The sequence below is a fragment of the Colius striatus genome, chromosome 2 (assembly GCF_028858725.1).
Source record: "Colius striatus isolate bColStr4 chromosome 2, bColStr4.1.hap1, whole genome shotgun sequence".
Classification (NCBI taxonomy): domain Eukaryota; kingdom Metazoa; phylum Chordata; class Aves; order Coliiformes; family Coliidae; genus Colius; species Colius striatus.
Genome location: NC_084760.1, coordinates 46056906 through 46074478, shown reverse-complemented (window position 1 = coordinate 46074478; position 17573 = coordinate 46056906). Strand labels below are relative to the sequence as shown.

At 42.1% G+C, this 17573-nt stretch overlaps 1 protein-coding gene across 1 annotated transcript in view; it reads right to left on the bottom strand.

Annotated features, from left to right (window-relative positions):
- The window catches only part of ELP3 (elongator acetyltransferase complex subunit 3), a 98945-nt gene that overhangs the window by 38218 nt on the left and 43154 nt on the right, over positions 1 to 17573 (bottom strand). The window contains exon 10 of the mRNA XM_061990874.1: positions 5363 to 5556. Within this exon, the coding sequence (XP_061846858.1) occupies positions 5363 to 5556 (194 nt within the window). The remainder of the gene's footprint in view (positions 1 to 5362; positions 5557 to 17573) is intronic.

Below are 17573 nucleotides of genomic sequence, written 5' to 3'. Positions count from 1 at the left end.
CTAGGGCCTCCCAATGTGACTGTGAATGATGAGTCTACAAATGGCAGAACTCCTTCCTTTGGTTCTCCAAGGGAGGAAATATAAGGAAATAAGAAAGCAAGACCAGGTTTGGCCTCTCCATTGCTTTCCAGGGCAGTTTGTCTCACTAGAAATTACATCAGGAAAAAAATCCCAAAGAAAGTGGAATACCACCTCTTAGGTAAAGGAGGATTCGTGCATTTAGAACAAGCTGAAAAATAAACATGATTATTGCCACATCTCACTTGTTCTATCTAATGCTATGCTATCTGGTGATCTCAAATGCCTCTCCCTTCATCTGCTCAAACTCCACCAATCACGTGCACTACTGTGTAATCCAAATCCCCTCAGATCTTCCACAGGGAAATATAAACCATTCAAGTACTAAAGACACACAGTAAATTGTACAACAAGTTCCTTTCAAAACAGGACTCAAACATTTTTTGGTGAGTGGTTTTTTTTTCCCTCTTTATCTATGCGAGCATTTGTCAGAGAAAAGAACAGAGCATCACAAAAAGAACAGAATGGGATGGTTCAGGGAATTGGTAATGTAATTAGCTTAATCCATGTTGCTTCAGTAGTGATTGAAAGTCATCACCATCTAGCAGCTGTCTGATGACCTCTATAAGATGTATTAATTGATCTATTCAGGTCCTTGAGGACTTGCTTCACACCGTGGCCTCCATTAACAATTATCATTTTTGGCAGCAGCTGTACTAAAGAGAAAGGTCTTCAGGGGTCCTAAAGACCTGATCCTTGTGTCACTTCAGCCTTGTAAAAGTCTGAGACACTGGCAAGGAGGGTAAGAAAAGGAGTTTCCCTTTACTATTGAAAAAGAAAACAAAGGTGTCCAAAGAAGGCTGGAGCACAAGTCTGACGGTGAGTGGCTAAGAGACCTGGGAGTGTTGAGCCTGGAGAAGAGGAGGCTGAGGGGAGACATGATCACTCTCTGCAACTCCCTGGCAGAAGGTTGTGGCCTAAGGGGAAGTCGGTCTCTGCTCCTGAGCTACAAGTGATAGGACAAGAGGAAACAGCCTCAAGTTGCACCAGGGGAGAGTTAGATTGGAGATGAAGAACAATTTCTTCCCCAAAGGGTTGTCCAGCCCTGGCAAAGGCTGCCCAGGCAGGTGGTGGAGTTCCCAACCCCGGTGGGATTGCAAAGCCGTGTAGCTGGGGGTGAGGGACATGGGTTAGTGGTGGCTCTGACAATGCTGGGGGAATGGTTGGATTTGATGATCTTAAAAGGCCTGTTCAGATCTAAATGACTCTGTGATTCTATGAAGGGCTCCAAGACTCCAGGATTCTCCTCCCATTTCAGCACTTCACTCCAATTCTGGTACAGTTTCCTCCAGCATAACAGAAGCCTTGTGTTTTACCTTCCCCTCATGTTTTCCTTGCTCTTTTTTCTATGAAGCCAAAGAGGCTACGAAAAATTCCTCACCTCTTACATCCACATGCCAAAAAGTTGAGGCAAATTACAATTAGTTAACCAGTTCATTTAGTCTGTGGATTTCTTTGAGTAAATAAGACACTGCAGAGCCAACACAACATACTTCAAAGAGCTTCAATTAGAGGAAATGAGCACTTCACATTGTGACTAAAGGACGCACTAGAGGAGAACAGCATTTTCATCAGGGTATGTTAGATCTACAGTGATAATCCAACTAAACGCCTTTCTTCTAATTATGGAACGACTCCAAAAAGTCAGGCTGTATGTGTTTTCTCAACAGCGACATGGATAGAACATCCTGACATCTTCCAGTACCAGGTCTTTAGCTAAATCTGGCATCAACTATGAAACAGAAAAAGAAGTACTTCATATAAAAGACAGATTACAATATAGAATAACTTGAGCCCCTCTCCCAGCCTACTAGGGAGCAAGCTAAATTAAAAGATGAATGTGAAAAAGGAGCATTTAAGAAATGGAAAGCAAGAAATAAGTTTTCCACCCCACTTCAGATTAGGGTCAGATTATTTAAATGAATACTCTGTGTGCATCACGAGTGTACACATTAACTGCCTATTTCAAATGGCCACAAGACAGCAGTGTACCAGTGATTTTAGGACTTGTTAAAATGCTAAACAAATTCAGGAATACAGGGGATTAAATCCCGACCTTATTAAAGTTAATGTCTAACTTGCCAGAAGCTTCAACAAGGCCTATTTAATCTTCTATTTTTCAAACGTTTTGCATTACTTAGGACACTTGTGAGGCAGCTGGCTTTCACTGAAGCACATGGTGAAAGTCTGAAGACCCTGTGTCTACTCTCAGCTCTAATTATACAGCCTCAGTTGAGGAAGGCATTTTATTTTTTCATGCCTACATCTCCCCATCAGTAGTTTCACACTGAGATCCATAGAAGAATAAATCTCAAGGTGTGTGTCACTACTTCTCCTGCCGTTTCACACCTTGTCACACACCAAAGCACTTTGGTGATAATGAGGTTCACAAACATTCAAGATAAATACAGTATTAAGCATCTCTGACAGTTACAAAAAAACCTGGAAGGCATATTCTCCTCTAAATAGCCACTAGCAACAGCAGTTGATTTTTTTTTTTAAAAAAAAAACATATTTGACCTGGTTTCCTGAAGCAGAAAGACTTCTACAATGTTGTGTCAGTGACACTTCTCTCATGCTCACACAACTCACTAAACTGATTATTTTAAGCACGTAACAGACTACAAAAAACATAGAGTCCTTTATATTTCCTCAAAACGTAGTATTAAGGAACCGAGATTTCGAACAGTGGGCCTCATAAGGAAAGGCATGGATGCTTAGTCTTTTTCTGGTAGTGTTTGCTAGAAAACCTGAATGCACATGCCAAAGGACCAGTCAGGATGTAGAGAGATCAGGATAAACTGCTGTCTGAGGCACAAGCTGAATCTGAAAAGTTGGTGGAAATAAGAGTCTGAAGTGCAAGATATAAAGGGTGGAGGCAGCAGGCTGGAGGGAGATGGAAAGAGACTGAGGCAGTAATGCAGAAAGAAACTGAAGCAGTAATGGAGAAAGAGAAAGAAGTTGTTGTCCTCAGTGAAGTGTTGGGATCAAGCCACAAATGTTTTCAGAAATCTGGCTTTGTTCATTATTCTGTTACAGAGTCACACAATGGTCCCAAAAGCAATTTAGATCACAGTAATAGCTTTTGGACTTTGCACTGGAGGTGTTAAAGTCCATAATCACCGTGAACATGTTTCAGATAACATGAGCCAGTTGGTAAGAAAACAGCTATTCCACGGAAACATAATAACTGACAACCAGCTGACAGCTGGATGGAGGCTGCTGTCGTCGACAGAAGAAATTGCAGTCAAGCTCAGGCAAATCAGCACACCAAGCAGAGATTTTTTGAGGCCTGTGTTCCTTAGGAGAAGATCTGCCAGGCTGCAAACTCATGCTGTCCTCTGAGAATAAACCAGTTCATTTTAGATACGATGCTATGGTGACAGCATCATGAGCCAACGAGCCATCGTGTCCACACTGGAATGGCTGAGGAGGAAGGAAAACAGGAAGAAGTTCTGCCTTTAATAACACTTCTGTGAGACATGGGACAAGTCTGAGGGAACATCAAGTAGAAATTCCTGTAACTCATGTTTTATGATTAATCTCTACAACTGCCTGAAAGGGAGTTGTAGTGAGATGGGGGTCAATCTTTTATCTCCAGTAATGAATTACAGGACAAGAGGAAATTACCTCAAGTTGCCCCCAGGGAGGTTTAGATTGGAGCTGAAGAACTTTTTCACTGAGAGGGTTATTAAGCATTGGAATGGGCTGCCCAGGGAGGTGCTGGAGTTCCCATCCCTGGAGATACTTAAAAGATGCATAGATGAGGTGCTGTGGGACATGGCTTAGTTTAGTGATGGGCCTGGCAATGTGAAGTGAATGATTGGACTCAATCTTAAAGGTCTTTTCCAACCATAATGATTCTATGATTCTGTAATTCTATAATTCTCATTCTGTTTGGTAATTTTGGAAAGTTGCTCCAGAAATTTGGAAAGCTACTAAGTCCTGACCAAAAACTTCCAGCTACCAGTCTCCTGCAAGGCTACTTCCTATTTTCTTGTTTTCTGCCCAGATCAATTTTCCTATTTCTTAAAAGGTTATTTCCCTCATCTGAGAGACTTGCAGATATCATTTTTGTCCATGTCTATCCTTAAACAACAGACCAATGGCTCTCTGCATGTATTTCCACAGTTCATTCTCTTGAAGGTGGGGATTATCCAGGCAAGGTCTTTCCAAAGCCTTGTCTGGCTGCTGCATTAATATTTTCATCTCTAAGATGAGTTATCCTGAATAAAATGTTTTTCACAGCTGCACTCACCAGTGGCTTGTCCACATTACAGACCAAGACAATAAGAACTTTTCCTCCTCTGCTATTTCACATGGTGATCTCATGCAAGCTTTCCTCAGTGCCCTATTACTTTTTGTGTCACTGTAAATAAATACAATTTTGAGCAAGATTAGTTTTTAATTTGAGAAGCTCCACTAATAATCCTGAGTCCATACTTTCTTTGTCAAAGCTACTCAATGTTCCTTGCCTTGGCCACTTTCTTTACCATCTCTCTCTGCTTATCCCTGCTCCATTCTGTTTCTCATAGGGCACAAAATCAAATGCCTTAAGGAAGTCCAAGCAGGTGAGGTCTAATACACGAGGCTTTCTTGTTCTGCATTCTCCTGGAGAGCTAGGCATTGGCACTGCTTCTAGCTCATGTAGCTCAAAGCCAACTGAGTATTGTCTGTACATGCAAAAAACAGGCAAGTATGCCATAGCCTCCTTTCCTATTGTCAGACAAATATGAGATAACAGAAAGAAAATAATCCAAGGAAGACCCCACACTGAAAATACAGTGCTAAATGAAGTATTAGCTATTGTCTCAGGAGGTGAGTGTCGAAAATAACAGCATTATCATCATTCATTTATGAAAACCCTGCAACACCCACGGGAAAGAAAGGAAGTCTTTACAGCTAACAAAAATGACACACCTCGCAGCTCGTGCAATGAATAGAGGAAACTTCACCCACAGCCAAGAGGCAACTATCCATCAATATCATTAAAGCATTGTTTGTGCTGCATCCTGTGCTTTTCTCTAGCTGGCAGCAAGAGCTAGGCCTCCAGAAATCTTGAAGTTTCTGGGTGCTTTAGAGAGGCAGTTCAATTTAAACAGCTTCTCATTCTACTTGGCTTTTTCCATTTTGAAGAGATAGGAAACAGTTTTAAAAATCTTTAGTGCATTAAGGATTAAGGCTGAAAAATAATAAAAGGCTGAGTCAGATCTTGCTGTAATTACAAGTAAGAATTCCTCCAAGCGCAATAAATAAACGTACAAGGCTCATCACAGAACATTACCTCTGAACACGGTACACACGTGTCCATGGGGGGACAAGAGCCAGGATTCTGGCCACCAGATCCACCAGAGTGCTGGGGGGATAGCTCTTGTATCTCCCAGTCTTCCAGAGCTCGTACAGACCAGTGCCGCGGATCACTAGGGTTGGATAGAGCTTCATGCCATCTGGGCGAAAAGCAGGATTCTCAAAAAACTCCTGCAAAAGTGGAACAAAAAATGCAAGTCAGGGCAAAGCAAGCTACATTTCCTGGGGTTTCAGTGCCCCAACAAAACTAATTTCAAGACAGATTCTGTAAAGGCAATTTTAAGTACTTTTTAGAGATTACTGGCTTACATTGAGTTGTCTACATTTATCACTTTAAAGCATTTTTGAAATAGAAAGAATATGATCTAGATTTAAAGAGAAGGCCACTAAAGAAAAACGAATCCATGTGACAATGCTACGAGACAAATCTGTACATTATTTCTACCTTTCAACATTAATTCAATAGATACTGCACCATTTATTGTAACAGTCTTGGCTCAGAATTAGAACAATAGAAGTGAGTGCACTTATCTTCAATCTCAGTAGACAACATTTAGAGATTAATCAATGTGTCTGTGACATGTCATTTGAATAGCAATGAAGAAAAACAGATTTATTCTACAATGATGTTCTGAACAACCCTGGAGAATGGGAAGACAAACTATCTCCTGATAGCTCCTATGACTAAATCCCAGCATAGAACTACATATTGAACAGTATTAGCTCACACTACACAACAATCATATTAAGATTTCTTCAGATTAAATTTCAGCAATGAAAATTAAAAATGAAAAAAATAAAAATCAAGTTTAGGCAAGGCACCCTGAACCACTAAACTGACTTAAGCGATGACATGGCATTCATTGCAATGGCATCTACAGGACAGATCTAAAACCGGATTAGACTGCTGCTACTTGAAATCCATTCCTCAAACCCTTTTTAGAATAGTGTTCATATAATAATACAGAAATATGAGTGTCTTAAGCTAAGTTAATGGCAAGCTACTGCGGTCCCACCAGGTACTATGCTAGCTTTGGTAATCACCAGCACTCTGCTGAAGTGCTTCAACATGTTCACAGAATCCCAGCATGGTGGGGGTTGGCAGGGCCCTGCAGAGCTCATCCACCACAAGCCCCTGCTCAAGCAGGTTCCCCTCCATCAGGGGGCACAGGAACGTGTCCAGGTGGCTTTGGAAACCTCCCGAGAAGGAGCCTCCACACCCTCCCTGGGCAGCCTGGGCCAGGGCTCCCTCACCTCAACACCAAACAAGTTTCTCCTCCTGTGCCAGTGGCACTTGCTGGGTTCCAGCTTGTGCCTGTTACCCGTTGTCCTAGCACTGGTCCCATCCTCTCCACACCCATCCTTTAAGGATTTCTCAGCATTGGTGAGGGTCCCCCTCAGCCTTCTCTTCTCCAGGCTGAACAGCCTCAGGTCCCACAGCCTTTCCTACTCACAGAGATGTTCCAGTCCCCTCAGCATCTTGGTAGCCCTGTGCTGGCCTTTCGCCAGCAGTTCCCTGTCTCTTTTGAACCTGCCTGCCCAGAACTGGACACAGCACTTCAGATGTGGACTCACCAGGGCAGAGCAGAGGCAGAGGAGAACCTCCCTCAACCTGCTGCCCACACTGTCTTCTTGATGCTCCCTAGGATGCCATTAGCCTCCTTGGCCAAGATGGTACATTGCTGCTCATGTTTAGTTTCCTGTCAACAATTCAAATGGCCCAGACATTTTGCTACTTATCACTGCTGTGTGCTAACCCAGCCCCTGGAGCACTCTGAAAAGCTCCAACATTGGAATAAAATGCTAGTAACAGCCTCCTGAGAGCAAGATCTCCCCATCTGGGCAGATCTAAATGTCTTTGCACCATACTTCAACTCAACAAAAAGCAGAAAGGAGTTTGCTGCTAGCTTAAGCACACCAAAACGGATCCATATAGCCTAGAAGGCGTGCTAGATCCAGCACAAGGACACGAAGAGATGAGCAAGGTCAGAGGGACGGCAGAACCACATCAGCATAGGCTGTTTCTGGCAGACTCCCTGCCTAAGCCTGAGGCCAGCTTCACCAGCCTCTGCCCTGCGTGTCCCCACTCCTGTGCCACCCTACCTGCTGTGGTGCTATGGAGAAAAACAGACCAGAGAGCTAATCCAGCTGAAAAAATAAACCAGTTAGAAAATGTATTTTCCAGGCAGAGCAGCATCCTGAGTCATTTATACACATTCTCAAAAAGAGAGATAGGGACAGCTGAGTCAGTTTAAGGACAAAACAATATCTGGACCATGGATAAAGTAATAGAATCATTGAATAGTTTGAGTTTAAAGAGACCTTCAAAGGCCATCTAGTACAATCTTCTGCCACAAGCAGGTATATCTTCAACTAGACCAGGTTGCTCCAAGCTCCATCCAACCTGACCATGAATGTTTCCAGGGACGAGGCAGCCACAACCTCTATGGGCAACCTGTGCCAGGGCTTCACCACCCTCATCATAAAAAAATTCTTCCCTGTATCTTCTTAGAATCTCCCCTCTTTCAGCTTAAAACAATTACCCCATGTCCTATATTTCTTATAGGCCCTCTTTAGATACTGAAAAGCTGCAATAAGGTCTTCCTGGAGCCTTGTCGTGTCCAGGATGAATAATCTCAATTCCATACTGCTGCCGGAAAACTACCTGTCAAGTCCTGCATTCATGGTCTGGTGAAGCTTCAGGAATCATCATCCCAGTAGCACTGCTGGTTTAAAGAGCATCAAGTCCTGGATGGCACCATAACAAATAAAAAACACCACAAGGGGGAGGTACTGTTGTTAAATTTTGCAGAGTTGTTTTAAACTTAGATCAACGCACCGACTTGAGTTACTTGAAGCTTTGCAAAAGCTGCTGCTGCTGGAAGAACTTCATACAGCCTCAGCACTATTGCATTCATCTCGTTATAGACTCACTGCGCAATTTGGTTCTCAACCCTAAGACTTCAGAAAGGAAAATGAACTCATTTCTGCCCAAAGAGTATCCAAGGTGGGTAACACATCTTTTATCTTATTAAGCTGCACTATCTGTAAAGTAAATGGTTTACAGGAAAGTTGGCCAAAGCCAGATAAAGACAGATGACAACCCCACTGTCAAGCTGCTCACTCTGGAATGTGTGTAAATATAAGGCTGGTCTCCTCCTTACCTCAGGATTGCTTATGCACTCCATAAACACTCTTGTTTGTCACAAATCTCATGTGGCTACCATGAGATGAAAAAATATTCTTATCTTGCCAGCTCCATAAAATAATAAAACCATCATCATTACTTCTGAGGACAGAAGATAAATGACTTATTTGGAGGTACTCTGGGCTGGTTTCTACTGCAGCACAACAGGCAGATGTGATGGCTCCCTGGCCTGCCCACGCTTGAAGCCACCCTGTCCTGCTCCCAGCCTTGTGCCAGCTCCGATTCCTGATGGACTCTTGACTAGGATGACTCACTTCACCAATGTGAGAGAATCGAACATGCATTTTTGGGCGAGAGCTTTGCTTTTGTTTCAGCATTCGGCTGGGTTAGGAAGCATTCTATTGAGTACCACTGATGAATCACAGAATATCTCCAGTTGGGATAATGATCAAGTGCAACTCCAGTAATGAATCAAGGTCAAAACCAGGATCTGTCCCCATGTGACAGCAGAGTACCATTATGTCTGCTTAATGCATCTCTTGGAAGCATGTGTCCTCCCCTCTGCTCCAAGGGTTCAGTTTGACTTTATGGGTCAATACTGTTGCTGGTGGCTGTCAGAGAAGGCAAACATGTTCTGCCCTTGGCTGACCACTATTACCACCTCTGTGCTGGTCCTCGTGTGCATCTGATGCTCAGGATGCAAAGATGAGGGGAAAAATAAATCACTGGACTCGTTTTCAAACCAGCCAGCTGAAGTAGATGTGTAATCCAAAGTCATATGGCATATGAGGTAGCGTAGGGTCAGAAAAATAAGTCAGAATCCTGTTGTCCTGAAACAACCCAAAAGTGCAGACTTACATCTTTAGAGCAGCTCTAACCACTCACAATGTAAAACAAAGCAACTGTGAAGGAATAAGAGAATTGTGTAAGACGTGATTGTTCTGACAAGAGGAGCTCTATGACCAAGCAGCACTGAGGAAGAGAAAGACCTTAAGGTATAGAAGTAATGATGTTTCCCAAATGAGATACAGGAAGTGAAAATAAGCCACTCCAAGCACGAAAAAAAGGCTTACAGTGAGGTTATGCATTAATATTTGCAACGATACTGAACAGACTGCAAAAGTGTGTATGATTCACCAGTCAGAATATTTAACACTCACCGATTTACATTGCAGATTAAAGTCTGGCACCAGCACACACTGAGGTTAAAGCCACCCAGCAGCCAATGGCAAGGTCAAAAGTTAAGGTTTCCAATCACATCATGAATTTTGCCATTTCATACACACTGCACATCTTACGTCAATATACTAAGCTGTCTGATAACGCTGCCTCATATTTCAGCATTAAAAAACCCCAACATATTTCCATATTTCTTAGACTATTTTTCACAATATTCCTCAAGCTTAGTTATTTCAGAAGTAATTAATTTCAAACAATATAACAAAGCGGTGTCTCCTTTTCTTCCCGAACCCCCTTTTCCAGCAATAAACTTTAAATAGTCTCTGTAAATCCCGATATTTAAAGGCTTAACCTTTTCCCATTTACAAACAGTCTTGATTAAGTCTCTCATGAAACAAAGGAACTATAAAATGCTAACACACGCCAAGCTTCAGCAGGAATTGTAGCCTTTTCTTTTTTTTAATTAGTCACCTTAAAAGGTGTCTTTGACTGATAAAAACGTTCTGAACGGTTTACTGCCAAAACAAATTCAATCCCTAAACCAACATTTGTTCCAGGGAGCATCATCCATAGCATTACTTGAGTCAACAGGAGGCTTTCCATCAGCTCTAGCAAGCACTCAATCAGGGCTTAAATCCACGTCTGCTAATGCACCATGAAGCTAGACGTTAAAGATGACCTGGCAAGAATGGATCCTTACGTGTTTCCAGTCTGTTTGAATCACTGGAGGATGCTCTGCCATAGTGCTCTCGCATGCATGAATATTCCAAACAGAAGCACGTACAACTTCAAAGCCACTCAACCAATTTTCTTTGAAGTTTCCTCCCCTCTAGCTAAAGCCAGTGAGCATTTAACATGTCTAAAGACGGATGCTAGAGTGAAATTTTACATTTGTGCGTGCAGAGGACGGACAGGATGTGAGAGATTACCATAGTGGTTTAATTGTAATTAAAAAAGGTCACTTCAGATCAGATGAAACTTAACTCATCTGGACGTTCATAAACACGGACCTCTTCATAGCCTAAAATAACACTTCTCACATCTTTGCCCAATTTATGAGGTATGAGAGAACAGTTGAGTACTTTTTCTCAGCAAATAATATAATAAGTAATCAGAAAATCCTGGAATTCACTTCTTTTTTTGCTTCACCTGAACCTCATTAAACATACCATCCTTGTAGGAACAGCTGCTCTCTGGATTACAAACAATGAATCTTAATAAGATCCCATCAACACACAATCAGTCTACAAGGTTATACAAGTTAGCTGCTAACATGTTTTATGAGAACAGTAATTGATTTTAGTAGCATATGCCTTTGTTGTATAAGTTCCCTGTTATTAAAGCTAATGGCATCTATAGGATCCATTCATCCACCAAACTCATAAACTCCCTGCCACTATGAATAATCAGGGTCCAGTGGGCGTAAAATTAGTCATTTAGGTGCCAAGAAGCCTCTGATTTTTCCATCAAGGCAGTACCATAGCACACAATGGAATCCTTCTGTCCAACTCCCGTCAATTGCTTTGAGTCTTAAAAATTGCATGACATTGTAATTACTGTCCAAGAAAACAGACATCAGTGCAAAGCCAAAAGTCAATGGAACACTATGGGAACCAAAAAAAGATCAGAATGTAAGAAGAGAACGGATCAGGAGATGAAGTCCCAAGCTCAAGTATTTAACGTGTGTTTGCAATAGCCTTTTAAAAGAGAAAACCTTTCAGTCACCTCTGTATCCGTTCAGAGTTACAACAGAAAGGCCAGATGATTTGGGATCATAACGAGACCACACAGTGGTTTGGTAATGGCACAACTCAGACAATATTAAAAGATTATACTTCACGGTTTTAATCTGACTTTACTGACCACCTTAAGTTCCAAACAAATTAGAAACATGTGTTGAAGACATCCAACAGCTACAGTTTTCCAAAAAGAGAAAAATGCTATTCCACTTCCACATTTTACAGACCAAAGATACAGTTACCATCTTTAATCTCCATGCTTTGAAGATGTTCAACTGTTTGAGGAGATAGCAGTTATAGGATAAACGCAGCAATTTTTTAAAGCCATTTACTAAAATGTCAGGGTTTATTAAAAATAAAGGTCACAAAAAGATCTATTTTTAATGACTTTCCTCCAGCAATCAGGTGCTGTTCAACCTGACTCTTGAATTAGTTCCTTTACTATAATCCCTGCTTTAAACAGATGATTAAATTCATGTCCAACTACATTAAGATGAACATTATCTTCATTCTCCATATTAGAGCATTCCCTATCTCCATCAGCTGTATTATTTATGACTATGAATACTGGTAGCATTTGAAAGCTACTGCATTGAATGACACTTCCAACTCTACAGGGAATGAACAATCACTTAGTAGTTTAATTATATGCATTAACAGAAGCTTGTGGCTCAAAAATGTGGCTCTGTTTTAACTCCAAATTTGCATTTTCCTGTCTTTCTTGTAAATGCTAGTCCAATTAAAATGTAATAATAGGATCTGCATTCACTGATACTGACAATGGCCTAACAACTGAGAAGTAGAGACTGATTTGTGCCTTTCTACCAGTGTTTGTTGTGTGGTGGCCAGTGCCAGGACAAGGGGTAATGGGCACAAGCTGGAACCCAGCAAGTGCCAGTGGCACAGGAGGAGAAACTTGTTTGGTGTTGAGGTGAGGGAGCCCTGGCCCAGGCTGCCCAGGGAGAGTGTGGAGGCTCCTTGGGAGGTTTCCAAACCCTCCTGGACATGTTCCTGTGCCCCATAATGGAGGGGAACCTGCTTTAGTAGGGGCTTGTGCTGGATGAGCTCTGCAGGGCCCTGCCAACCCCCACTGCTTTGGAATTCTGTGATTCTTTAAATTCCTTAAAGAAGACTCTCTAAATACTAAAGGAGTTTATCAGCAGCACATCACTGCAGACCTTGGTATGTCTTCTTGAGCTATTACAATAGCGCAAATTGAGAAAAACAGTATGGTTCTGGTTGCTACTGAACAGACTGATCTATATGCTTACTTTAGGATGTTCTCTAATGCCTCATATGGAGGCTTTGAATGCCAGATGAAAAATCTGGATTTGCCTGCTAACTTCCAGAGTGAAAAGACCTTGTGATTCATCCCTGAAGATCCAACAGCCTCAAAACCTCCAAATCCACATGCCAAAGGTAGACTTATTTTCCAGAAGTTTCTAACCCAAGAGAAGCGTCACAATCTTTAGCTTCAGGAAGAACACCTTATCACATTAAACTCAGGAACAAACCACTACAGTAGAGACAAACTAATTGACAGAAGCACTTAGTCCACTGATGTGAAGCTGTCTTCAGCAAGTTACTCACCAAGACTGTGCACCTCAGCATCACAAATACCATGATTCTCTACACAGTAGAGGAAACTGCTCCTGCCAGATGAGGAGGGAATATGTCTGCCTCCCATCCCATCCCATCCCATCCCATCCCATCCCATCCCATCCCATCCCATCCCATCCCATCTACTATCTCTTTTTACCCATGGTCTGTCAGGATCTACAGGTTGCCTCATGTCTAACACTCTTGGAGAATTGCTCTCTCCAAGTTTGCATAGAACAAGGAGATCCCAGTCTGCGACAGTCCCTGGCACTGCTAAAATACAACTCACTAATAAGAAGAGACAATTCATATTTGGAAGAGGCCTTGGGCATGAGCAGTATGACCTTGGAGTGCGGTTTTGACTCCTGAACACACTATCTATCTGAACACCAAGACAAATCTCTCCAGATTGTGCTCATTGCACCGAGCAGCCCCATCTGCTTGGTCTTGCAGGTGCTCCAAGTGAGCCTCCATTTATTACGCAGTTTTGGAGAAACCCATGAGAATACCTCTATCAATTTGTTGTGAAGTTTCACCTTCACTTTTACCAAGCACAGGACTCTTGGTCTTTACATTTCTGGAAGGGTCAGCTTTCCCCTAGGGCTAAGTACAGGAAATATAGCATTTTTCATTGTCTTAAGTACACAATTTTTGCAACACAGATCCCTGTAAAGCAGGTCTTCTACCCTAAAAAACATTGAGACCAGCAACTCTATAATATTTTTCACAATCTAATCCTCCTTCATCAGACCTCTCCATAAGAAGCATCAGTACAACTATATGCTCTCTCCCATGCCATTCAGCACCGCAAAAGCTTCTCTTAATTATGTTCACAGCAAAGTCATTATGCTTTTTTCATTAAAAAAACAACCTCTCATCCCCTAAATCAACAACTAAGTCGTCAATAACTTCAATTTGACATCATGGTTTATCCGCTCTGATGACGTGCATTTAGTTGCTGTTGCTGATTTGAGCTACAATGTGTATTTTCATGAATGACGCTCTCTCTGTCTAAGTGCCTGGCAAATTTTCACTCTCTATCCAAGATGCATCCCTTTATCCTTGCACTCCTTTCCATTTGGCTGTATGTTTCCAGCCATATGCTCATTACTGACTTCAGCAGTCAGGGGCCTTAGTGAAAGAGCCTCAGAAAACAACTTTGAATGCTGGTGTGAAAAACCACCACTTGAATGGATAAGAGCAATGTGTGAGCCTGTGCAACCCACAGTTGTCTGGGGACTGGTAATGCAGAAATTATCTTCCATTTCAGGTAAAAAAAGGGTCTCAATTGTACCTTGATCTTTAGCAGAAGCTTTTTCTCTGGGAGGCTATTTTAAAGGTAGTGATTGTTATTGTCCTAACTTCTATGTCTGGCACACTGGAGGAAAAAATGTGTGTGGAAAAAATACTAATTCAGAAAGACAAAGGAAACAATCCAGGACCTAAAATAAATGCAGTTTTTCTACGCAGCCTTGCAATTTGTCATGTCTGTACTAAAGGTATGGCAATATGCACTGTTTCTCTGCAGTACAACATTGCATAGCAAAGATCATGCTGCTCCTGAAACCCCCATCCATTCGATTTTCTAGTTTAAATTGTGACACCTAGAATCCCAGAACCACAAGATGGTGGGGGTTGGCAGGGCCCTGCAGAGCTCATCCAGCCCAAGCCCCTGCTCAAGCAGGTTCCCCTCAATGAGGGGGCATAGGAACGTGTCCAGTCAGGTTTTGAAACCCCCTAGAGAAAGAAATATTTAAACAGACTTTCCACGTTAAACATAAGGAAAAACTACTTTACTGTAAGGGTGTGCAGTCTCCTTCTTGAGAGGTTTCCAAAACCTGCCTAGACATGTTCCTGTGTGATCTGACCTGGGTCAAACCTGCTTTAGCACAGTGTTGGACTAGATGAGCTCTAGACATCACTTCCAACACCTACCATTCTGTATGATCTGTGTGATTCTGTGAGATTCCACAACCTCTATGGACAGTCTATGTCAGAGCTCCTTCACCTAAACAGTAAAGCACTTTATGTTTAAGTGGAACTTTTTGTGTTCCATCTTACGTTCCATCTTTGTCCCGACACTTGAGACAAAAAAAGTTTTGCCCTGTCCTCTTGACATCCACCCTTCAGGTAGTTGTAAGTGTTGATGAGGTCCCTTCCTCAGTCTTCTCTTCTCCAGGCTGAACAGCCCCAGGTCCCGCAGCCTTTCCTCCTCACACAGATGTTCCAGTCCCCTCAGCATCTTGGTAGCCCTGTGCTGGCCTCTCTCCAGCAGTTCCCTCTCTTGAACAGGGAAGCCCAGAAGCAGGGCAGAGCAGAGAAGGAGAAGAACCTCCCTTGACCTGCTGCCCACACTCCTCATGCCCCCCAGGATTCCATTGGTCTTCTTGCCTGTGAGGGCACGTTGCTGCTCATGTTTATTTGCTACCCACCAGCACTCCCAGGTCCCTCTCTGCAGAGCTGCTCCTCAGGTTGTTCCTTCCCAGGTGCAGGACTCTGCACTTATCTTTGTTGCACCTGGGAAGGTTCCTCTCTGCAACATATCCAGAGGGAAGTCTGATCTGCTTTATAGGAAACATATCCAGAGCTGCAGCAAACACACCCAGCAAGCAAATAAAAGTTCTCTTCACGTGGCCACTGGAGAGGGAGAGAAGCTTTGTGCACACAATTTGACCATCTGCAGAAGTGGGCACACACTAAGGCTTTATCTAGATATTTTATCCACAGCGCAATTAGCTGTGAAAAAAGTTTCTAAAAATAGCCTGTTCCTTACTACCATCATCCTCATTAACATAAAAATTACCACATCATTGGCCATAGTTCATGAAACTACAACTGTTTCCAAAGTGAATAGCTTTTTAGCACTAACATTTACTAAGAGTCCAAGAGAAGCTCTAGTAACTGAAGGACTGATCATTAAATGCTGTCTAATCTTTGTTTGTAAATGTGCCTCTGAAAAAAACAAAAACTCAAATTTTCAGAGGTGATGTTGGCTATCTGCCAATGATAGTGTTTCAATGAGATGCTTAGTAGGAATTGAAAGGAAAATCATTTACCCCACTACACATTTCAGAGCTATATTTAAAAACACCGATAATTGTTTTCCCAAAGGAGTAAAAATCAATGTAGATCAGCAGTTTAACTGCCTTTTATTACAGTTATTAAAAGCTCCTGATAGAGCTGCAATATATTAGTTTCATTATGAATTTCATCTCCTTGATAAAAACAAGAGCCCTCAGGAAAACTATCTCCTTATTTACAGCTAAAGACAATACTATTTAAAGTTTTACAACATGCTCAACTACAGAGAGAAAAGAGACTCATATTATCACACTGCAATACTTGATCACTTTTTTTTCCTCTCATGTTCAACACACCCAAGAAGGCTGTAGCCCTCTGCATAACTTGCACTTATGGATGTATCAGGCATTTCACTAAAATTAGTCTATTTCTGGGAAATGCTTATTTTGCCGTTCCTTTAGAGAAAAAAACCCAACAAACCAGCCTGACACGTGACCGTGATGCTGAGAAAAGGAATCCTCACCAGACTGAAATCGTTCAATGATTGTATTTTGTTTAAAGAATGGCTCTGCTGAACTGAACCGAATATCATTTTGATCTGATACTTGTCTCTGGTACTATGCCTTAAATGGTCCTGCTTATGGTCTTACCCTCAGCAATTTATTTATACACAACTTTAGATGGACAAAGTGAAGCCACAGAACCTCCACATGGATGTCCTCAAGAAAAAAAGAACTTCTCGGCAACTGATGGCCTACCTGATGTTTCTGGGCAGCATCCACCAGCTCCCACATGCCTTTAGAGGTAGAGAGTTCTGCCAGCAACTTGCTATGACATTTCCCTTGACACTTCCCGCACTTGAAATGTCTAATCTTCTGGCTCTCCTCCCTGTGTCTTTTCCTTTTTTCTCCTCCTCAGATTTATTTCATTTATGAAGACTGTTTAAAGTTGCTGGAGGACCAAGAGGAACAGCAACAGTAAATCATATGAAGAACATAAAAACAAAATAAAGGCAAGCATAGCAATACTTTCTCCGTTAATAAATGTTACTGGCTTAGGAATATTTATGGTGGAGCAGATACAGTTTGTTGACTACAGTATTGCCACTCAGTGGCTCTGCAGAAACGGAACGAGGAGTTAGTAGCAGCATCCTGGGAATTCTTTAGCCTCCTAAAGTTTTTGCTAAAATCCTAAGTTCTGCTTGGTAGCCCCGTTGGCAAGTGTGATTCATTAAGCCTTCCAACCATTTACCCCTAGAGTCACCTCATCTCTCTCACGCTACAACAGCAAAGCGGAGTGTTTATCGCGTTCCACAGAATGAGGTGTCTGCTCTGGTAACAATTCCATTATTCCCGCTGAGTCCTTGATTTATTCCAGCTATTATTCTAATTATTTTCTCCGACCACCTGCTACGTGAGGCACTGCAAATCGCTCTTGTCTGTTATGCTTCCACTTGCCAACGATAGGCAGCAGTGTGTGTGTGTTCTCATATGTGGGATGGG